The sequence below is a fragment of the Sceloporus occidentalis genome, unplaced genomic scaffold (genome assembly GCF_023333645.1).
Source record: "Sceloporus occidentalis isolate IW3139 unplaced genomic scaffold, rSceOcc1.0.p SCAF_24, whole genome shotgun sequence".
Taxonomy (NCBI): domain Eukaryota; kingdom Metazoa; phylum Chordata; class Lepidosauria; order Squamata; family Phrynosomatidae; genus Sceloporus; species Sceloporus occidentalis.
Genome location: NW_028317004.1, coordinates 10,283,702 through 10,307,827, shown reverse-complemented (window position 1 = coordinate 10,307,827; position 24,126 = coordinate 10,283,702). Strand labels below are relative to the sequence as shown.

Sequence of the window (24,126 nt, the reverse complement as noted above, 5' to 3'; positions counted from 1 at the left end):
ACTCCGTTTGGGGCATACAGTTATCTAATGCATCTTTAAAGCTTTCTTTAATAGGTCCACATCTTTTCTTTTCCTTGTGCCGGATCTGCTGCACTCATAGTCTGCAAGCTGCAAAGGGATATATCTCTCTAGTAGTCCCAGTCCCTGGCCAGCAGAACTGGTGAACAACTTTGTCCATGATGGTTTAAAGCTCCCCTTGTACCCTGAGAATGCAATGCTCTCTGAAACAAAAAAAGAAAAGCATTAACTATAAAAATAGATGTGATACAGGACAAAATCACGAAGAAGCTTACGGTGCATATATAGAAGCAGAACCTTTACAGAAGAGATTTGTAACTCTGCATATAGATACACATTTTACTGGTTAGATTCATAAATATGTTTGATTTGCAAATTAAAAAGAGCTTTCACCCAGTTTATATGTTTATTTACAATTAATGTGATTTCAAAAATTTTTATAAGAGGACTGACACAGAATGATTAACTTGACAAATAAATTAATTTTGCCTTTATACATATGCCTATATGTAATTATATTGATAAATCTAGACCATTGTTTCATCAACAACTACAGTCACTAATGCAATATGCTGCCCCTACTGCTAGAAGCTGGTATGACCCTCTACTCTAAATGACTCTTGGAGGATATTACTCCGCACATATGAAACTAGTACTCATTTATGTACTGTTATTTCATGGGGCAAATATAAGGTATAATTTTAGCATAAAATAAGCCACAAGAAACCTTGGAGTCTCCCTGGTGCTGCAGCTTGGTGTTATACCCCTGACAAAACCAGGAGGTAATAACCTTGTTGAGCTGTAATGATCAGTACCATCATATAAGGGAAAATTATTTGACGGTTATAATTATTATATTATAATTATTTCTAATTAAAAATACAGTAATTGTATTCCCTTGCTCAGAGAACATTATCATTAAGTGACATTTGAGGCATAATTGTACTGGTGGGGTATTATGTCATAGGCTGACAGGTCAGAGGGCAGCAGCCTGTCTTCTGCAAGACAGACCAGCCTCTTGGATGATCAGGTTGAAGGGATGGGGATAGGACATTGCGGAAGTAGGTCAGGAGGGCCGGCTGAGGGCAGTCTCCAACCACAACAATATACTTATTCTATGCATATGTAAAGAAGCTTACATACTCACCTTTATTTTGTAGATCTGGTGCCTTAGCTGTCCCTAGAATTTGTAATTCTTCTGGAATTCTACCAAAATGTGTGATGTATCCTCTTGAAGCTAACAAAACGATTGACCTGACGGGTGATAATGAAAAAGACACGCTTACATAAAACTATTAAATCAGAGTATGTTTTTATTAATTTGTATATGTGCCCTACACAAATAATTCCATATACAGGGGACAATACACTACTACTGGAATATGCTTTAAAGTTAAAACAAAACCGTGGAAACAATTATTTGAAAGGTAATGTTAGCTCTCCAGGTTCGTCTGTTGTAAATACTGTACTGAAATATACATAAAAAGAATGCATGCAACATTAAATCTGTTCTCTATGAGATACGACTTGGATTAATGCTTACACTCTTCAACTGCCAAAAAACCTAATAGTTTTATTAATAACATTTATAAAAAGTATTAAAGTACCTCTTCGGGATTTTATTTCTTAAATGAGTTTCCAATGGTTCAATGTCTTCTTGTGAAAAAAACAGGCTCTCTTTCACTGTTCCAGTGCAAGCGTCGACGACGACAAGGAATAATCCCCCGTTTTGGAATGAAAATTTAGTGTCATTAACCTGAAAACACACAAAGGCAGCACTTGAGTTTGCCAGATGTAACAGAGGGATTTGCCAATATCAAACAAACAGTTTTCTTTCAAAAACCTTCCTGACCAAAAGTATGAGGAATGATGTCATTTCATAAAATGAAAGTCCTCTTTAATCTTTTAGTACACTAGTATTCAAATGGACTTGGATTTCTTTCACTCTAGGGGAATCCTAAAATAGAATTATTGGACAGATTGATAGCCAAAAATGTTTGAGTCAACAAATATTTTTTCTAATATATTGCAAAAACATTACTTTCTTTTAACTGCACATATAAAATCAGCTGTATTTTTACTAGCTGTATAAGTGCTTCATAACACAACAGGGTTTCCTTTGCGTATTCACTTCTGATTTTACTCGATCATGGAATATCGTTGCGTCTATTAGCCTGGTTACCCAATTGATTAGGGCTTTATACAAGGCATATACCATCTTGTGTGCTGCGTGTCTACTTACGGAAATGAACGATTCTGTGGCCCCTTGCTGGATTTCTTTCTTGCTAAGCGACTGAAGCTGCACAGGGAGGTAGACATTATGAGGGTCGCTGGTGAACACCATCTAGAATGAGAACAAACATACACAAAACTTAAGGGCTAGTCACACTCAGTTCCAGGGATCAGCAAAGCAAACCATCTCCATATTAACATACGCGGCAACTTCTGACATGTGTCACTCAGCGGTGCTGATGCACTTGAGCGCATGTTAGGTTACCTACCACTTATTGCCTGGCTAAAAGCAAGCACTTTGCAGATAATTGCAGGTGGAGTGCCCCCCACCTGTTACCAGATAGGCAAGCTTTTTAAAACCTGCTTTGCACAAGGAGCTATACTGTGTCTGGCTCATTTTATCCTACAAATTAACTTATTCTCAATTCCTTGCATATCCTTACTTTTGTTTGTCTTAAACCCTGTTTTTGGCTTCACCTACATGCCTGGCACCTGGTCCGTTTACCGCATTCACCATTCCCATCGGGAAAGTGGTGATTGGAAAGTGTGTGCTTCTCGCCACACGCTTTTTCTCCAGTTTAGCCTGGAGTCAGTTATAAACCTAGCAATTCCTTCACAAAAAGACAAAGTAGTTACCCATTTATGTAAAATAAACAAAAGAGGCCTGAAAAACGAATGTTCCTTTAGAAATAAACATGTCTGATCAGAAACAGTACTAGATTTCTGGTTCTAACAGAAAAGATTGAGGTAGATTTAATGCAAGTAATGGTGTTATATACAAAGTAAGGATTTTTAGTTTTTAAAAAAGGTGAAACAATCCCTTTCTTTTACACCAAATAATTCCAAAATAATGGTGTCGTTTCCAAAACTAAAAGCACAATCTATGGGTAGCTAAAAGCTGTGATGCAACAAAAGGGGCAGACTAGGTTGGTTCTTATCTTGTGTCAAACTTTGTTTCTATATATACATATATATATATAAGTGCAGAGTGTAAATCATATTTGGTATGGGATATTCGCTAAACTAGAAAACAGGAGAGACATATTTTCGTGCCTAATATATTTTGCAGGCTCTGCCAGATGAGACTCAGTAGTGCTGGCATACGATTGATTTGTTTGTAAAGAAGCCACGTGCTTTCAGAGATCATCTGCTTGGCGTCCTGCTACACTCCAGATCAAATTCTTTTCAACAAAATTCTGAACAGTAGATTCTCTGTAAAACTAATTATTTGTAATACACACGGCAGGGGGAGGAAATAGTGGTCAGTACACCCAACCACAAATTTTTTTTATTTTTTTTTTTTTTAAAAAGCTTATCCGATAATTCCACTGCGGGGTTAACCTCTGCAAGTGCTGGATGATATTCATTCTACGTAGTTCTGATAGAAATAATAATTGGCCATTGCTTGTTTGAAACAACACCATTAATATGGCATTCTGGTATTGGGGGGGGGGGATGTTTAGGCTCACCCACCTCCCACTCCCCATGAGGCATTTTAAAATCTCACTTTTACAAGGCTAGCGATTCTCTGTAAACAACTTAAGGTCAAACTCATAAAATAAGAAAAATGCTGCGGCCTCTATTGCCCAACAATTCTTTTGTCAATGGTTTCTTTGTATTAAAAGAAGCTTTTGAATAGCAAACACATCTCTTAAAAGGCACATTCACAAAATAAAAAATGTTTATATGTTGTATTTCATAGTACAGTTTTTGGATTTATTCAGAATTAATGTCACACTAAAGTGTAAGTTATTAATATTGTCTTGTTAAATGACCTACCGGAGAAGCTCCACAGTTATCACAAGGTTCAGCTGTCCTAGCAGGCATTGGCTTGGTCGCAGTGGGTGCTTTGGCGTATTTTGGGTATGCTTTGGCCATACAGTTGCTCGGAGCTTTGGATCGAACTATAGCTTGAATCATTACCCTTTCGCAACCCTGAGTTGAGCAATAGCTGTGGCCTTCCCTACCATATTTGGCTTGAAGAAAGAGGAAGAGCATACTGAAAAGACAAAAACAAAACAATAAAAAATTTAAAGACATCTGTCAAAGTTTTTGGACAAACACAGTAAAGGTGTTTTTCCACCTAGGGGTCCTCTTAAAATAAAATCCCCTGCATCATAGAAAGAAGTAAAAGAAGGATGTCATTTTATTTTATTTTTTTCTCTGTACTCCTCCGTCTCTTAAAAATGTGTTTAAAAGTTTACTGAAATACTACAGTTGCCTACAAACAGAGTCCTATCTTCCTGCAAAGCACTGCCATATGTAATCACAGCAGTCTGACCGTATACACCCACTCCCATCTACAATTCCATGTTTCTGCATGTGAAATGGCAAAGTTTTACAGATCCGCATCTACACAGTGATGGCAAGTGTCATTGAGCGAGGTGTTCTGTGTGATAGGTGTGACGAGAGCTTAAAAATAATGCCTTTCTGTAATGTCTGGCTAATTCAGAGGCCCCGCTGAAATGCGTGTTTTGTTTTGTTTTTAACAAGAAAATACAGCAAAGTGGCATGTTATTTTAAAAAAGGAATAAGCTTATTTATGTCGCATTCCACATTTGTACATAATAACCTAAAAATCGAGGAATGCTAGGAAAAAAAACATCTCTGTGGACACGCATCTTTAAGGTTAGACACCACTGATAAATGTAATTAAGTTAATTAGCACACAAAAAAAGGAAGAAACTATGACATCTTCAAGTACCGATAGGCTCGCATGGTTATTTTCATAGGGGAAAGAGCCTAAAAGTCAGTAACTACTAAACAGAAACAAAGAAACTAGCTGTTAACATTTCTAGGTTTCAAAATCAGAATGTGAGAAGACACCAGACTTGTTTCCTTACCCTGTACTATTGTCAAAATAGAATCTTGCAGCCGATCGGTTCTTCTCCAGTTCTCCTATGGTGGGCACAGCTTGGTATTCATCCACAGGAAATGTTTGATTTTTAACAAGATGTGATTTTACCTGGAAGGTGGTATCTCCTGGATAGCAGAGACCAATTCTAATCCAGTCACCTCTGTAAGAAATAACATTGCACATGTATCATAGGAGAACATAAGCCAGATTGATTAGACTGCAATTTTGCGATACAAAAGAAGAATAGCTTACTTATCAAAGTTTACGAGGTAAAAGTAGGTAGTTTGCGGAGCCTGTCCGTTCCAGTGGACAGTGTATCCTTTTTGCAACATCACCACAGGCTGATATTGTTGGTAAGCAGCTTTCTGGTTAATTCCCCTAAGGGTCATTGGTCTAGTTGGATATTCATCCCTTGTGATGCTCATAGTGAGGTTCTGTGGGTTCCATGTCTGCACATATACCTTGGGAGATAAGTAATCAATATAAATTAAGTGGCATCATCATACATAATCACAAGTCCTTGCAAGGAGTGAAAGAGTGGACCAATACTAAAAGACCTAGTGTGTGCACTAATGGACCGTGTTGTACTTACATTGCTAAAACATAATTGATATACCAAATGCATTTAAATACTTTTTGCTATCATAGAAGATAAACGTCAACAACAGACATCAATTGTTTGGTTTATGTACGAAGGGGACGAGCAGATACACTAAACATTCCATTGTTAAATATATCTAACCTGTGCATATGTGCCACTACAAATGACTCCATTCCATTCTGTTGTGTTCACGCAATTGGGATGCCTGATTAGATAATTGTCCGCTCTAGCGACGTAAGTGTCATTATAACCTGATACAGAGCCATCCACGTCATGAAAAATAGAATTTTTATCGCCATCCAGATCTCCATCTTCAAACCAAGGACCAGGCTGGCCAAAGAATGCTCTTAGAGAAACCTGCAGAAAAAAAATGAAAAAAAACAGAAACACGTTCTGTTAGGATGGAAAACATTCTTCTGGAAGGATGATGTAATTGTAATCATGTTAACCCAAGCAAATATGCCTCAAAGTACAAATACAAAAAAGGGCGAGGAATGACTAGCCACCCAGGTCGAAAAAAGAATCTACACATGATTAGCTTTGCTGATTATAAATCTTTTTGTTGCCTTCATTAAAGCAGCATTTCAGGGGTAGTATGTATCGTACAAACACATTGGTAGACTATAGCATAGACCAGAGCTCATAAGATTAACAGTCAATATGTCCAAGCACAACGCAGATATGGATTTAAAACGAGCAACCATACTTTCACTCTCCCGAGAAACAGAAGCAGAGGTTCTATTAGAAAAATCTAATTGTTAGATATTTAAGATACACAAATGAAAGCACAACCATTTAGAGCGTACCAAGTAAGGATGGCATGTACTGCGGCTGAATTAAACATAGACAGCTTGACATGATCCAAGGTACAAAATGTGATTAATGGGAACAATACAGATAGAGCCCAGTAAGTGGTCCAGTAAAGCTAAACTGCGTTTTATTTTCTGGTCCTCAGTAGTTTGAGTATGCTAGACCGCTAGAAGTTATTACAAAGCAATTGAGTTAGAAGTGTTCGTTTGTGGTCAGCAATTCCCATATAGTTGTTGGTTAGTTTCATTTTTTGTAAACCCTCTGACTATTATTGTTAAAGTGCATCAGAAGACAATTAAGTTTATTTTATGATCTCTTACTAAATATGTTTTTAAATATATTTTTAAAAATGCAAACAGTTCAAAAACTGGTCTATAGAAAACGCGTAATAAAATGGACAGTTTCCCATGTGACAAATAATGCATATTAAATTACTTTTTAAATCACTTTAATATGCACTCTTCCATCTGTTTAAAAAAATAAAAGGGAAAGAAGCAGCTGCAAAGAGACAGGAGTCACAGGACAACATCTCCATTGTGGTCCCATTTTTGCCAGTGGCAAGAAAGTGTCCGCCATTGAAATTTCTGCAAATGCACAAAAGGGGTCCAATTAGATACCCCTAAAATCCCCTGAAAACACTTGCTGAGCCAGTACTCAGAGCAGTACTGGCTAAACGCTTCTCTTGGATACCAAGTAACTGGTGTACATGGAAAGATGCAAATGCTCAAGGAAGCATTCTGCAGAACCCCATCGAGCATTTGCAAGGAGACAGCACAACATTTAAAGGGATCTCTTATGTGAAAAAGGGATCTCTTATTTGTCTGCTCCTGCTTTTATATTGTACAAACCATACAAAACATGAAAGATAGAAAAACAATCCAATCGAAGAGTGTGGCGATGTTCTGGAGCAAATTATGGCTTCCTTTGTAAATGCATTGTGATAACCCTGTACTACCAGTTGTTAAGAGCTCTTAAGTACCCAACAGATCCAGGCTATTCTAAGATGTGTGCTCTTTAGCTAAATTTTGTGGAATAAACTGCTGTGGAATATATATATATATATATATATATTCCACAGCAGTAGTTAGTATTATATGGCCACAGGGTGGCACACTGTTTCTTCACATCTACGCCTAACCACATGCAATGGAGTTAATGTTGTTTCAGTACCTTTTTATTAGATATTATAAAATGTGTATACTCTACCAGTGCACTTAATGTATTCAAGTATGATATGTGGAAGGATCTAGGTCTTTTATATTCATACACCGGCTCTTTTTAAAATGATATATTTCATAGTTCGGAATTCTCTAAAGATTTTGACACAAATGCAGGGTTTTTTCATTTAACTCTTATGCCATTTAGATGAGCCACCAGGATCACAGACAGACAATCGCTACCATCATTGCTCCAGATTGCTATAATACATAGAACATAGCAGAAACACCTTGGGACTGCTATACAAACCTATGATATTGATAATTATTGTGTGAAAAGCTTGGCAACTGAAGCTTTGTTGAGGTTAATCCACGGACAGCTACCATAAATCCTTTAATGCAAGAGTAGAGGTTAACTCACAAAAACAAGGAAAACGCTAAAAAAAAAACAACAAAAAAAAAAAAAAACTTTCTGCCTATTCTTATGGTCTTTTTTCCTTCCGTTCTTTTCTTTCCTCCCACTTTTCATCTTCTTTCTCACTTTTACTCTGCCCACCCTCACATACATATATACACACACACACACACACACACACAAACTCCAAGTTGACTGTATAATTAAACAATCTAGAAGATACCCGAAGCATTTGATTCAAGCTAAGCAATTACTTACCCAGTTGAATTCTGATACAATGAATTCAAGCTGAACATTAAACAATATCTGATGTGAACAAAGTAGATGCTTCAGAATGCTGGGGCTCTGGAGCAATTTATCTGTGTGCTCCCCCATTAATCTGGCCTTGACAAGAACATAGACCTGGCTCATTTCTCTTACCAGGCAGCAAGAAGCCTTGTATGTGTGTGTGTACGTATCGAAGTACAACTACACAACTGGACAACTACACAACCCAAGACCTGTTATTCACAAACAAAATAAAAAACTAGTGGTATTCGTCTCTCAGACCTTTTCTTCTCTTATGCAGTTTCTTACCACAAAGCAGCCAATCAGCGGCTTCCACTGAAATCAATAGGACTGCTTACTGGACATGCGCACATGGGTCTTGTTAGCCCCAGCTTGAAACGCTCACTGAGACAGATCTGGAGGGGGGTAGCTGGGGAAGAGAGAAAATGCATATTGGGGGATTCTGCAGAATCCCCTCCTGCATTTGCAATGGGGACACCACTAAGTTTTTAAAGGGACCGCTCTGGCATCATATTCATTACCGTACACACGATGACTAGAGTGTTCCTTTAACAAACCAAAAGCCCAACAACCATCAATCTATGCAGAGTTTGGCGTACTTAAAGGAAAGCTTTACATATAGAACGGAGAATACAAAAATATAAAATGGCACTTCCCCTTTATACACTCTTGCCAGGACATCTCAAAATGATGATCCATACATCTGTTAAGCATGAGAATGCATAATAAAGTGAAAAAACATGATTCCAGATGACTTAGATCCCCACCTAAAATATGTTTTGTTTTTGCACAGTCAGTGGTTCTAGGAATTCACATTAGCTACAATAAGGAGACAATGGTACATTCATAGTCATCGTAAAACAGAACAAGGATGAACGCCAATCCTGCACTGTAGGCACTAGCATGACTCAAAACATTTCCTCAGCAAGTCTTCAGGGGTTTCTTGAATACTACATTATTTTCTCTGACATCACTTTGCATTATACATGTTAGGCTTAAGAGTTAGCAGATAAGCTAGATGGAAAGAAAGCAATGGAGTACAGAGGTAGAAATCATAAAACCCCATATAAGTTTCCAGAGGTACTTGGATTAACTAGATTCTGCAGCATCTCATCGGTTAAGCTATGGTTGCTATGCAAAAAACGAAACTGTGTAAAACGGCACATAAACGATTAATACTCATATTTGTACTAAACATTTAGGTGTCTATGTAGATATGATAGTAATTTATAACATTTGCAGAATTAGCATAACGTACGTGCTAGTTCTCGTCCAACCCTAAAAAAAGAATATATGTGAAATCTGCAAAACTTGGCAGTAGTAGATGAAACCCTACACTTCCAACTACATATTACAAAGTCACATAACTTTCTTCAACATAAAGCATTGATAATTTATAAAACCCTGATTGCGAAAACACTGCAACCTAGGTGGAACATTTTCAGGCGCCCATTGGCCAGTTTCTGAAAAATGTATCCCTGGTAATAGTATAACAAATCTCTTTCAATAACAACAAAGAAAACAGCAAGTTTAAGTCGGATAATAGGATCTAGGCCCACATTACAGAGGTAACACATAGGATATTGGTACAGCTATACTTACATTTGCCCCAAATTTAAGAAAAGACACATTGTTCCTGGGAGTGAGTTGCCAGGGATTTTTTAGTAAGAAGCCAATGGCACTGGTGACGCGGTCAGGTGTGGGTACAAAGTTTTTAAATGTGCTTTTTGTAAGGCGAACTGGTCCATCATAAATCTGAAATCCCCTAATTGGAAATGTCCTTAAAGAAAAGAGTAAATTGATATGGAACGGTAAATTTGTGAAAACGCATCTTGAGAGTTGTTACAATACACTAAAAGTGAAGAAAAAAAAACATTTCACAAAGTCAATGATTACCACATGTCCTCCTTGTCGTTTCTATTTACTGTAGTATAAAAAAAATGGAGACAAAATATTCCTAATATAGACAAGTTAAGTGTTTAGCACTCATGGATATGTGTGCTTTAAATTGTGAGCTTATGTTATATTGTGGGGTGTCAGATAAGATCCAGGTTTAGATACACGACCCTCACTCAAGTTTTTCGATGGAGTTGTTTAGGGAAAAAATACTCTGTCGCATACAAGCAATAGTGGCTATTTTTAAAGCAATGACGAATGCCCTATAGAGACACATTAAGAATTCAGAAAACTGATAATGAAACATATCACAACAGGTAGCACCGGTAATAACAAAGATATTTTATATAAAGTATGTCCATTACTGAATTCACCGTGTTCTTTTTACTCTGTGTATTTGTTGGCCAGAAGCGAGCTGAATCGGAGTTGATGCGTGTGCCAAACTTGTTCTTGGCTGCAATTTAAGCAGTGCCCTCCTCACTTTTTGTTTGTGTAAATTCAAATTGTGATGCACAATTTGTTATGCCCTGTTAAGGCACTGTACAGCTTTGTGGAATATGATGGTTCAAATTAATAATAACGATGATATTCAGTACAAACTTCTGCAAAAGGTTTATTTTTGGGACATTCAATCCTCCATCGTTACTGCCTCTTGGCTAAATATTTGCCTTTATTTTCAGGAACGATAATCAGTCTATTTTCTTGCACGGTATAGTGTGGTTTAGTAACGTTGTTTAAAGAGTCATTAATTTTACATTCTTTTCCCCCATATTATAAAACACATGCAAATCAAGAGCAGGATAATGTTGGGATCATATCAATGGTCAGGTTATACCGGTAAAGAATGCCTAAACCCATTGATTCCACAATCCCTACTATAAGTTAATGGAGACGTTTAACTTTTTTCTCAACTGTAAAAAGAAGAGGAGCTGAAGCACTTCATTATATCCATGTCTGGTAAATGTACCTGTTTCTTGGCAGAGTGCGTGTTTTATTCTCCACTCCTCCAGTTCCCCAGTATTTGTTTTGGCCTCCTAAAAAGCCATAATTTCGGCTTTCACCAATAAACAGAGATTCAGATACTTCCTGACTGGAGCCTTCATCTTTAGGGAAGCTTCCATCGCTGTGGAAAAAGGGAAAATTAGCACTTCTTTACGTAATATTTGTTAGAATCATACATTTGCTCAGGGAGGTGGCATTAAAAAACCGTAGTGAATCTTTATAAAAGCTATAAATCTGCTGAAATAACAGGAATATTGCCATCATAGTATTATGGGAATTGGACATAAAGTTTCAATCAAACCAAAACAAAATATAAAAAGAGCACAGGTGATCACAAAAACAATTCAGTAACCTCGCACAGTATTTCCACCTCAACATCATTATATAGACGCATTTTAAAATTAAATCCATAAAGAGTAGCATATTTTGTAGATCATGATAATAAGCATCACAGAATGGCATGGTCTATAAATGTGGCTGCTGTGTTAAATTAAAAGGAAAGGTTACAGTGTTGATACGGCAAGGAGACCCTTTACTTACCTAGCAAATGTCAACCCAATTCCGTTATCTGAAAATCTGCCAGAAAAAAACAAGAAAATGTAGATTAAAACACCATACTCGGCTTCAAGACTTCAATAGCGAGTTTTATTTTTATACTAGCAAAAATGTACAACTTATTACACATACACATGTGTTACACATGCACACATACCCAGAGTTTTGTATAATAATATCGCCTCCTCGCACCCAAGCACCATGGTCATTGTTTTTAAAGGCAATAAGTCGGTCTATTAAAGCTGCCACCCGTGGCTTTCTAGGATCAGCATCCACATGAGGACGAAATCTGTGTAAAAGAATAAAAGAAGAAAGGTTAGGCTGGAATGACGATATATTGGCATATTTTATTGTTTAAGCAGTTGGACTCCTGGTTTATCAGTTTTGTTTAGTATGGATTTCTCATGGAATCTGGCTAAATAGGCTTCACTGGGGGGAAAAAACAACAACACTTAACACAGTTAAAAGCTGCTGCAGTGTTTGGGAGAAAACTGCATGGTTAATAAGAGAAAACAAAAAATGTAATCCAACAAAACATTTGCCCATTTACTGTATTTTTTACTTCTCATGTTTCCTAGGCAAAATCTCTCCGCCTTAAGGAGCATCAGATAAGGAGAAAGGTTGAAGTTTCAAAGCCATGAATGGAAGCTTTGGAATTACCAGCACTACCAAGCATGGGGATGGCTGGAAAGGCTTGATCAGCGCTGCTTTAATAATAATATGAGGAACATTGATCATTTGTCAGGTGTTATGGTTACTGCTCTGAGAAGAAATTTTACAAAACAAGATACCGACGTGTTGGACGTTTTTCAGTCACTTGTATGGAAAAGCGGAGCTTATATTCCTCCTTAATAGGCAAAAGAAACTGATATAAAAGGAATCACTGTAGAGCTAATCAAGTGTTTACTACAAGATGATCCAGTACACCCTTTCTTCATCTTGGTAGTAATAAGTTATCAATATCAAGTCTAGAGAAATGCGAGTTTGTGTAAGAAATGTAAATGCACGCTTACCTGGCATTGTTGTTCAGGCACAGATACTCTCTGGGGTCATCAGCACTAGCTTGTGTGGTTTTTACACCTTTGTCGATAAATAAGCCAGCCTAAACAGAATTGTTAAAAGATTTAAAAGGTTAATTACTTCATTTTAGGCGACTTTCTTATCGTGTGCATATGATTTTTAGAATCCTATTCTGTGGCAGCTACACTCTGAAACCCAAACCCTATTGGACCAAACTATTCATCATAAATAAATGCAATAACGTGTTCCACTGGAGCTAAATTACCGTGCCTCAACAGGATTCGTGCCCACAGGTGTTAACCCGTAACAAAGAGCAGGTTTAGAACAAGGTACTACATATCTAAAGCCTTAATTACCTTGTGGGGGATTACATGGTCCCTCAATATCAAATGATCCCCTTCAGTTGTGCCAGAGACCAGGCATTCCACATCTAATCAAAAGGCCTGGACTGTGTCAGGTACTGTAATTGCTTTAATAGTAGCAATTATGTGGTTGATGTATCCTTCTAAAGGAGCTAGTCTCCATTGGCAGACTGTAGCAAACATATTGATAATCAACATGCCTCACCATAATAGATAATAGAAGGAGAATTAATATTTCTTTACAACAGCACAGAACCCATTTAGATTATATAAACCCTTTAAGCCTAGTTTGCCGTAGAAAGCATACATAGTGTAAAGCAGAATTACCTTAAAATTAGAATGCGCTCTGTTGTTGTAAAAAACGCCCAGAGGCGTGAGCTCAGCTTTGGTATCTAGATACAGCCCATGGGAGTCTCCAGTTGACATCTTGTGAAATACATACCATATCCCAGTATCCTGATGTAAAAAAAAAAAAAAGAGATTGTATTTGTAATTGATATTTCATTTATGATTAATAAAAATTTTTTTTTTTTTTTACAGGGTAATTCTTACAGAATAAATATCCATTTCCTTTAGAAACATATGAAACAAAAATGTCAGCTCATCATAAGCTCCTTGGTCCAAGCTTCTTCCTTATGACCCTTGCTTTAATTTAAGAGCTTAGCGGCTGCACACATTGTGGTGATAGTGGGATGGGAAATTTCGGTTTACTGGAATGGCTCCTGGAATCGGATCTTGTGGTAATAGCTATGCATGTCATACTGTCATACTGTGCTCTCAAAATGTTCCTTTTATTGTATAACGAACAAAGGATTTACTATGAACAACTGAATATCCTTTATTCATGTCACCCATTGTGCCTGGGACAACTGTATATGTTATTGCATGAAAAACAATAAACGGATTCAATTTGAGAGGGAAAAAAAAATAATTTTCGGGATGACCCTAAAAATTCTAAATGAAGTGGATAAAGGAATTAACTAGTTTTCCCACGCACATTTCTGGCAAAATAAACTACACGTCACCAAAATACTTAAGTGTTTTTAAAACAAAATTATCAGGCAGGGTATTAATATACTTGCATTATTCTGTATTACACGAATGGGGAATCAGAACACTGCAATCTGGGAAACTATTCCAGAGGACCAAAATACTCTCAATACCTTAAAAAAAAAAAAAAATCACACACATTCAATATGTTCTTAATGTTCAGCAACAAAATGATCCTCCGCAAGAAAGGTCCGACTCTTGTAAGAGGATTAAATGCATGAGGAGGCCAACTGCATAAAACGTTGCTGTTTGCACTGATTCTCAAATTAAGTTGAGACTTAATCCTGCCAACATGGTGAGCTCACTTTCCCAACTGTTCTGTCTTTTTCTCTCTCTCCAAGACTAGTGGTGTGCAAAAAAACAAAATGATTTTTCGTCTATACATTGCTGTAGCCAGTTGCGGTAAAGATAGAGATCAAGTTGTTTTTAAAAGACATTCACATGTCTGCATCTTACGGCATTGCTACATAAGCTTCCAGTGTGTCCCGTACATAAGGTGCAAGCACGTGCCACCACAGTACACGACTTAAAATTATACTCAAATGACACAGATTTGCCTCAAAGCAGAAACATCATCAAAAACAAAGAAACCACAATAAATCTGTGCAACACACCTGAGAGCCAGCAGCTGCATTGTTTATAAGGTTATTTTGGGGATTTGCAATCCAAAATGTTGAGACTGCCCTAAAATGCAAAAGAACAAGTTATAATGCATATATAAAATCATGATAGAACATTATGCGATCACACATTGCTTCTGGAATGACAACCTCCCCGAGGAAAACTACATTTTGCAGCACATAGAACGGTCTATTGTCCTCCCATTTTTTATAGCCACCTAATAAAGTCCTCTTAAGTATGGTGGAGTTATTTGAATTTGAGTTCAGTTTGGTGGTCTCGGTTTTGCAGCGTTGGATTGTTTTCTCTGCATCTTCGTTTTGTATTGGTTTTGGTTTTGGCTTGGACTGAAGTCTGCTGACCAGGTAAGCCTACCCCCTGTATTTGGAGCGATATATATTGTGTTATGTAGCTTGCTATAGTTTGGTGCTTTTCCAGTTTCTTTTTTTTAATGGCTGAAGTGGACAGTGCCAGGAAAATGACTTTCCAGTCTTGGGTATTCACCTAGAAATGTGATGTGGCACAGGGGTCACAGAGGTCTCCAATATAAAAAGTGTGATATACTCACATGCAGTCAGTGGATGGATTGGGGATATAGTTGCCATATACTTTGTCCCTTATGCTTACACACATAGTGTTATTTCGATCAGTGGGTAATAGCGTGCCTGGTTTGGTAACAAGTCCAAGGTTGTGATACAGCGTGTTTCTTTGTTCAATCCCATCTTCCAGGAAGAAACAATGGCCCAGAGCATCATAACCAATCGTATCTTTGATCTATGTAAAAATATAATTCAAAACAACAAATGCTGCAGCCTTTTATTTAGTAGCACAATTAAAATTACGGTAATTTACCAACTGAATGCAAACTATTACCAGAAGAAAAATTGAACTGCTGTCAAACTATAACACCCTCAACATTAATAAAAAGGGAGTGGTGAGTAATATAATGGATTTTGTTTCCAAAACATTTTACTATCCGTGAGTTTCTTTTTTCACAAAATTGGTCATTTTACCATTTGTTGATGAAAAAAAAGTAGTAGTAGTTACTGCTACTTGTCACTGTTAAGCTCTTACTGCTAAAACATTCTGCGTGCAATGCTATAAAATATACCTCCATGCATAGTTGTGAACACATTATAAATATATTATATAATTACATATAATGTAGAAAAACTTTTTTATTTGTATTTACTTCTGGGGAAAAAAAAATTATTATTACTACTTATTGATTTGTAGTATAGTGCTATCATATTCCACAGTTCTGTACAATACACATGTACGTCATCACTATACTCACCAGCAAGCCATTTGTTGCATGGACAGTGACGCATCGGGAAAAGCTGTGATGAATTGAGACTCCATCAACATAGGTTGCTGAACTGTAGCCACCTACTTCATCTACATCACCGCACAGGTGAAAGTGAATAGGGTAGCGACCCATTATCTGCTGGCCCATGTGTTTTAATTCGACATTAGAGAGATGAACAGAAGTGAAGTTCCGTAGGATCTGCAAATGATGAAAATAAAAAAGGAGCTATAGATGTTAATAGAGGAGAAAAAAAAGAAAAAATGCCATACATCATAATGTAGATCTCATATAGAAAAACTAAAAAAAAAAAATTTACAATTTTGTTTTTAAAAATCTGTCGTAATCTACAAAATAGTTTATTTTTGGTTGTCCGAATAAACGCATGCTTATTGGAACACAAACACATTGAAAACCAACTTTGCAAATGGAGTAAAGGAACAATGGGGTATTTTAAATTTAAAAAATTAAACTTATTAAGTAAACCATGCTTTTTTTTTGCAGTTGAATAGAGATAGTAAAGGTAATGTTACTATTTTTTACAAGTAATGTGTTTGCACAGCACGCATTGCCTATACAGCACTATTTTAAGGTTTCAAGTGGCTTAGCATACAACATGAAGTCAAAATGAACATATGCCTGACCTTAATATGGCCTCCAAATGTGTCATAACCAAAGTACTGGCATTGATTGTTTGCATAGCATGCGTTCTCCATTTCTCCTTGAATAAAGATGTTCCTTGTAAGGACTCCAACCTCAGCTCTCATGTCAATGCCATCAATAATTTCTCCCATATGGAAGTACAGAGGTTTTTCTAGAATGGGCAAAATGTAGGTCAAGTTATGAAATGATACAATGGCTTGCAACTTAGTTTTTTTTTCTTTTTTTTTTTTTTTAGAATCGCCTTTCTTTTCTTCTTCTGATAATGGTATTATGATTAAGAAATACAATGTCAGGATAGATAGTCAAATAGATCACTTAAAAAGGTTAAAATGAGTTCTAACCACAAATTAAGTAATGCGTGTCAGGTAAGAAAATAAATTAATGGATCACAATCTTTAAAATACATTAAAAAAAATAAACATAACAAAATAGTCCAAGATACGCCTGATTTTTATTGAAGGACAGTTATTGTTACAGTATTTTGCATGGTTAAATGTTGTTTTCAATGTAAAGCTTCCAAAACATCCAGCCATGAGAGATAAAATAGATACAGGTTGGATCTTATTTTAAAGGGGAGCCGTCACCATCACTGCATTTGGCACAAGTAAAATCATTCATAATTAAAACTCCTTGTTTTTGGAGACAACTAATTTCAAGATTAAATGCATGGAAGCTAATAACTGTGTCTTAGAGTGGCAGAGCTAGTACCAGCTAGTCAATTTATTGTGGTAAAGTTCCCTGTCCCACACTCCTCCTTATACAAAGGTCACAAGCAATCAACCTAATATGGAGGGGTTATCATACAGGAAATGAATATACAATTCTTCATTTTATACACATAAGGTGCATTTTTAATATGTATCGCTCAACAGACGTGGGTTTACTGAGTGTAGAGAACTGTAAAAATTAGGATCCACTGTAATTCAAAACAACAGTGTGACAAATGTGTATTTTGTTTTTACGTTAGTTCATCCACAATGTAATTTGTGTTACCTTTAATTTTGACTTGATATTTGGTGCATTCTGGACAAGGAAGGATTGAAAATTCTTCAGCCTGGTACATAGAGTAATCTGTGCTTGAAACCACTATTTGGTCTCCAGGTTGCCAAGTGCTAACATCTTCCACGACATCCAACAGAATACCTCCCACAGCCTCCACGACAAATCCACAAATTGATTTACCTGTGTGAAACAATCCAGTTTCAAATGAACAAGCTTAAACTCAAAAGGTAAAAGAGAGACCATCGTAAACTGGTACATTGATTAACTGCTACTCGGCCGTGCCCTTATAACGCTGGACATGTGGAAGCCCTACCAGATTACAGACTACATTGTTACCTGACAAAAATACCTTTCCCCTTAAAGGGCTCTGATTGACAAGGTCATGGATATCAAAGAGACAGAGAACCTTCTTAATGACAGAATCCAAAAGTACTGCTGATTATAGGGACTCGTGTCCCTGCTGGAATGTCTCTGGAGGCCTGCCTTTGGTTCTACCAACCGTTTTTTTTGTTTTAATATGCGACAAATCCTGATCTAAATTCGTACACTACATAAATGTTTCCCACACAACTCACTATGCTACAATAGATGAAAACCATTGGAACACTTTTTTCAGATCGTTCCATTTTTCTCTGTTACGCATTTCACATAAAACTGGTCCTGCAGCTTTATACTTTTCTTATAAACAAAAGCACATACAAATGTTTTCTATGGGAATGTGTACATAATTACAGTACATTTGCTACCTGGTAGAACGTAAAACTAATTGTTAGACATGTACCAACCTTCTTTCCATTCACTGTAGGCTTTTACAGCAAACTTTTGCCCGTCGAGGGTGGAGAATTCTTTCACTGCCAATGCCTTACCCCCAGAACTATGATTTTCATAATCCCTGACAGCCTCGCTATAGGAAGTGTTGCCTCCACCGATTACACCAACAAAAGCCCAGGGCTGCCTATAAATAAAAATATAATGTAGCATTTAATAAAACAATATTCTATGAACATATCTGGGAACTCATTTGGCTTGACCAAGACCCTCTAGGTAAAGTGTTGCTTCCTGGGTATCCTGGTCACCTCTCTCTTTCTCCGGGACAGGGTGTACAGTGTTTACCCTTGTGCCCTAGCCCTGCCTAAACTGCCAACTACCCCCCCCCCTTGTAAGGCCATCCCTCCAGAAGAGGGTAAACTCTGGGTAGCCTGCTCTATGAAGTTCCTTGGGATGCCTATCAACCAAACAGACAGATACCCATATTAACTGAAATACTAATGAAAGATTGATCAGGTAAGTAAGCTTTCATATGGATCCATATGCAAACATAATGAAAAAATACCTATAGCGCAATCCTTTGATTAGCTTGCTACCAAGAAGCATCTGAATAGTCATTCGTGTTTCCTCCAAAAGATTCTTCTCAACAGAGTCCCCGACTGCAATGGCAACGATCCTGCCTGGCTTCAGGGCTTTAAGGAAATCTTGAAACCTCTTGCTCTCATTTTGTGATTCATAGGTATCAAACCTTTCCATTTCTAATACTTGTGCCGTATCCTGGTCAACAACTCTTACATTCAGACCTCTATGAAAGGTACGCTCAAAACTGTAAGATCCTGAAGCCAGGCCCGAGGAATTCAAAGATTTTGCCAGCAATGTCCAGGACAACTTTGAAGATCCGTGTAATTCCAGTGTACCACCTGCTGAAACCCCAATAAACTTCTTGCCAAATATTGGCACACTGTCGCCTTCATCTGATTTACCATATAAAATAATATTTGCTTTGGATTTGTAACGACATTTCTCTGCTCCAATATGAAGCGCTCCACCATCCTTTATTAGGATAAAACGAGTCCTCAAAGTGATATTTTTGGAACCATCTGTGTTGTCCTCAAAGACTAGCAGACCTGCAAAGAAGAAAAAAAGTTAAAAGCTTACTGAAATTATTATTTCTTGTACTAGTAAAAGTATCTTCTTCAATACCAAAAATATTACATCATAATGTATAATGCTTTATTCTACAAATATATGTAAAAGCCAATTAATATTATTGGACAGCACATCCTAAACACCAACAAGTTTTTAGATAAAGTAGAGGCTTACAGAAATGTAAGCATTCTATAGTGAGATTTTGTTTTTGCTCCCCCTTTAAAAATGAAAACAATACTCCCTTCCCTTAATTTATCTCAGTATGTCATTATTAAAGAACTGGGGTTTTAATACAATTCTAAATATATAACTCTCTCTTTGTCTCCCACAAAGAGATTGTGGGTTGCGCATACCTTCATATTTATCGTCTGGTCCCAGAACAATACTCTTATTCATATCTTATCCGGAACGCAAGTATCAAGGGAAAACTGTCACCACTATAGTTTTCGTCAACACTAGATTAATTATTTTTATCTATAGCTTGTGCATTTTGTTTGACAATCAGTTGGACTGAATTGCACATATTTAGTTTACCTGGAAGCTGAGATCTGGCTAATATTATCTAATCTATTTAGAGACTTAAGTTCCTTCCCCTCCCCCCCCAAAAGGGTTGCCTCAACAACAGTGATCCACTGAGAAATAGTGGAATGGTAACTTAAGTCGTTACAACTGCTCACATTGTTCAACTTTCATAGACATCCCAACAGTATTTATTACATATAGCCCTTCCCCTTTGCTGGATATGTTTAGACTTTATTATCAGGTTCACCAGCAAACAAAATCAATGTATTTATGCCAAACCTTAATATTAGTAATGCCTAACAGGGAAAACCAGTTGCACTTATTAAAAATATATTTGCTGACAAATTCACCCACTTGTACACAACGTTAGGCTGCAGAGTAGTTGTCAAAGAGGTCAAAGGGGTATGTTCAATAACATCTGTTAGTGTTTTCTCTGCCTTAGGGAGGCTGTCTTCTTCAGTCTGTGATCATCTTTAACAAGCTCCCAACTTTCTCTAGTCAGAGAAATCGCAAACAACTAAGGTGGAGATATCTGGAGAAAACTAGCTACCAGGGCTGGACAAATTTGTGTAGGAACAACACAGAGACATCTGGGAGCTAGCTGGATATATTTTTAGGAGCCAGGGAAATGTATAACAATGGCACAAAATGTTAGGGACTAGATTTGAAAATCCAAGAAGCTACCGGGGTTTGCTGGTGTTGGTGTGTGTGTGTGTCACACTAAAATCTGCAAATGGCACATACCTCCATCCTGAATTGTTATAGAGTGTACAGTCGCATCTGACTGCAAACGAAAAAGGTCTCCCTTCTTAATTACTACTTTTTTTGTTGGGTCATGACCAGGATTCCAATTTCTAAGGAAGTAATTTTGATCCGGGCAGTTTTCTAAAATAAAAACACAAATCAGGTTAGTTGAAAATTAATACGCATCCTATTAAAATGCGCTACTGACAAAGTAACAACTTTAGACATTTAAGAAGACTATTGACTGTTTTCTTTAAAAGGTCTCCAGGATTTAACAATTTACTGATCACTGCTGCGTCTGTGTGTCATGATGGCAGACAACATAACCCTGATAGATAGATATATATAGATATATATCTATATATCTATATATATATATATATATTATAGCCTCTAGGGCGTATCTGGTTTGGACCAACGATTTATATATCACAAATGGCTCCTTCATACAGATTAATCAATTGTTTAGGGCCACTATTTTAGAGGGTCTTATGAATCACTTCAATGGATTAAAAAGGGACTGTACATTTTGTTTTGAAATCATTATATAGGATATGAGCCCCATAAAGTGTTTTTCCTCTACATCTCTGGAACTGCTCATATTCTGTACAAGAAGGTACTACCGTCTCTTATGGCTGAAGCATTCCTCTGACAATTTGTAAGGAAGCACGAGACCACAGATGGAGAAGAGACAGTAGGCTCTCTTGAACTGTATACATTTAATAACTACTCGAAATTGGATTCTTGGAATATTTTTAATATGGTTTTAATTATATGCGACCTTTTCAGGATATTCCTACATAGCATGTCAAATCTCTCAGCGCTCAGTCCATCCTAGTATGAATGGAAAGGTTATGTTAAAATTTCCTGTCTAATATTTTGGCTAAATACCCAGAAACATCATCATATCCATCCACAAATATTCAAAAACAATATATAGCCTGATGTTGTTGAGGTTGTGTAAAACCATAGAACAGCCAAAAACAATAGACAGAACAATAATTATTAAAACGTGATGTATACTATGTATGTATGTATATTTCCATATAAAAGAAATATGTCACGGAGAGGTAGACGTGTGGAAATTGGTATGCAGTGAACAGGGTGGTGCTAGCATGTAGCGCCATGTCTTGTGGACATATACAAGTCCACTTTTTGTTATGTTAATATGGGAAATTTGACAAGCTTTTAAGCTTTTCTTAAATACATAAAAAATACATAAATCCCATCAGACAAAAAGAAAAAAGACAGATATAAAATAACTTACCATCAGGAGCATAGCGTGATGAAACTCCTAAAACAATTGCAAGGATGATAAAAAATGTAACGCTAAAAACAGCAAAGCATATGAGGGTGTTTTTGTGCCTTTTCCTGCGAAGTAACTGCGCGTGATGGGCCTGTGCGTCTGAAGAAAACCCAAACGTTGCATGTACCTCCTGCCCCGTGGAATCAAATTTGGCTGATGATGGAGTCTTTGGAGGTGGTGGAGGACGTAGTGGAACAATTCTTCCAGGGACGTAGCCCGGGGATCGGAGATTGCTGCCATTTTGAGGTTGGAGAAAGAGACGTGACCCCCCTCGGTGATCACTGGATTGCATGATTGAATAGCCAAGTGTTTACTGAAAAAGAAAAAAAAAATAAACAAACATAAGTATAAGGTTTCTACACACACAGATTAAATTGATCAAATATATATAAAAAGTATAGTATGTCTATTCTTCCCTTTCAAGATTTTATGGAAAGTTCAGGTGGATCCGTTTAACATAGAAATAAACGGATCCATTTCCATGTAATGCCTCTGACTCCAGTTTTCAAATATGACCTCTTGTTCTTACATTTCCCCTGCTTTGAAATAAAAACTTCCCTCCTGTACTTTGCGCAAAGTAAATGTTTCTATCACATCTCTTCTTTCTCTTCTTTCCTCCAAACATTGAGCTCCCTTAGTTTTTCCTTATAATGTTTTATCCTGCAAGCCATTTATCATTTTTTGCAGCCATAATCTGAACTCATTTCAGTGTGACAATATCCTTCTGGAGATGGGGTCTACAGAGCTGTACACTTGGTAACAAACATTTCATGCTTATCAAATAAAGCACGTCAGTATAATATCGACAATAACATATATAGCATCATACTAACCCTAGACCGCTCTCGTTCACTAGAAAGTACCCGCTTCCTGTACAGAGATCTCCTTCATTGGTAACTGGTTTTATAATTAGTGTAGTGAATGGGAGGAGCTTGAGAGTTCTTTAATTAGTCTATGTAATGGATATGTTAATTGCAGCCCCCCCCTTTCCCTCCCTAGGATTCATTATACCATTATTAAAAATTCCAGAGACAGGCCACTCAGATCACAGGTCCATAGGCATGCAAAGGATAACGTTATCTTTAGTTTTTGTGATGCAGATTCTATATAAAACACCAGACCACTTACGGAGATTCTGTAGACTGGGGTAATTGATTTGGCATACCGTGAAATATGTTGAGGGCGACAATGGTTACATCGCAAACAAAAGTGACAAGCCCAGACGCTTTTAATGTGCGAGACAACATATTCTTGTTAGCAAAGCATGGAATGTCTACATTTTCAGCCAGTTAAAAAAAAAAAAAAAAAAAGCCAAATGGTAAACGCAAAATGAGCCGTTCAATTTAAAGCAAACAGATGAAGAGTTTTTATTCGGTGCTGAATACATGCACTAGCATGCTTTAAACCTCCTCGTTCTTACATCTTATGTATCATCTCAGCTGTTACAAAGATCAGACTGGCAGATTTGTTTAAATGTAACAAGAATACACAGCTTTTTAAACATATGTGCTCCCAGAGAAGAAGGCCGGGATGGAGGTTCACGAATTATTAAAACAGACTTAAAGCCTAATCACCTTACCAACATTCATTTCAATTTCTGTATTATATATTTTTTAAGAAGTTTTTTTTTTTTTTCCCCACATGAGAATTTCTGCCCTAAGGTTATACAAAAAAAAAAAAAAAGATTATATACATACATATATATATATATATATATACATATACTTATTACAAAGCCATAACACCAAGCACACTGTTTCAAAGCATTTGATGGTAGCAAAGAAA

General features: G+C 36.9%; 1 protein-coding gene across 1 annotated transcript; it reads right to left on the bottom strand.

Annotated features, from left to right (window-relative positions):
• Positions 1–24: 24 nt before the first annotated feature.
• On the bottom strand, positions 25–22,633 carry LOC149300604 (cell surface hyaluronidase CEMIP2-like). Its single transcript, XM_089485072.1, has 23 exons — positions 22,303–22,633; positions 21,036–21,176; positions 19,186–19,747; positions 18,638–18,807; positions 17,844–18,032; positions 16,832–17,001; positions 16,179–16,388; positions 15,450–15,655; positions 14,878–14,947; positions 13,541–13,669; positions 12,845–12,933; positions 11,989–12,120; positions 11,817–11,852; positions 11,242–11,397; positions 9,981–10,158; positions 5,850–6,065; positions 5,360–5,568; positions 5,094–5,267; positions 4,030–4,249; positions 2,261–2,362; positions 1,626–1,774; positions 1,162–1,272; positions 25–217 (listed from the first exon to the last, which is right to left on the bottom strand). Exons 1-23 carry the CDS (start codon positions 22,631–22,633, stop codon positions 25–27), a joined length of 4,143 nt encoding a protein of 1,380 aa, XP_089341198.1.
• Positions 22,634–24,126: the final 1,493 nt, after the last annotated feature.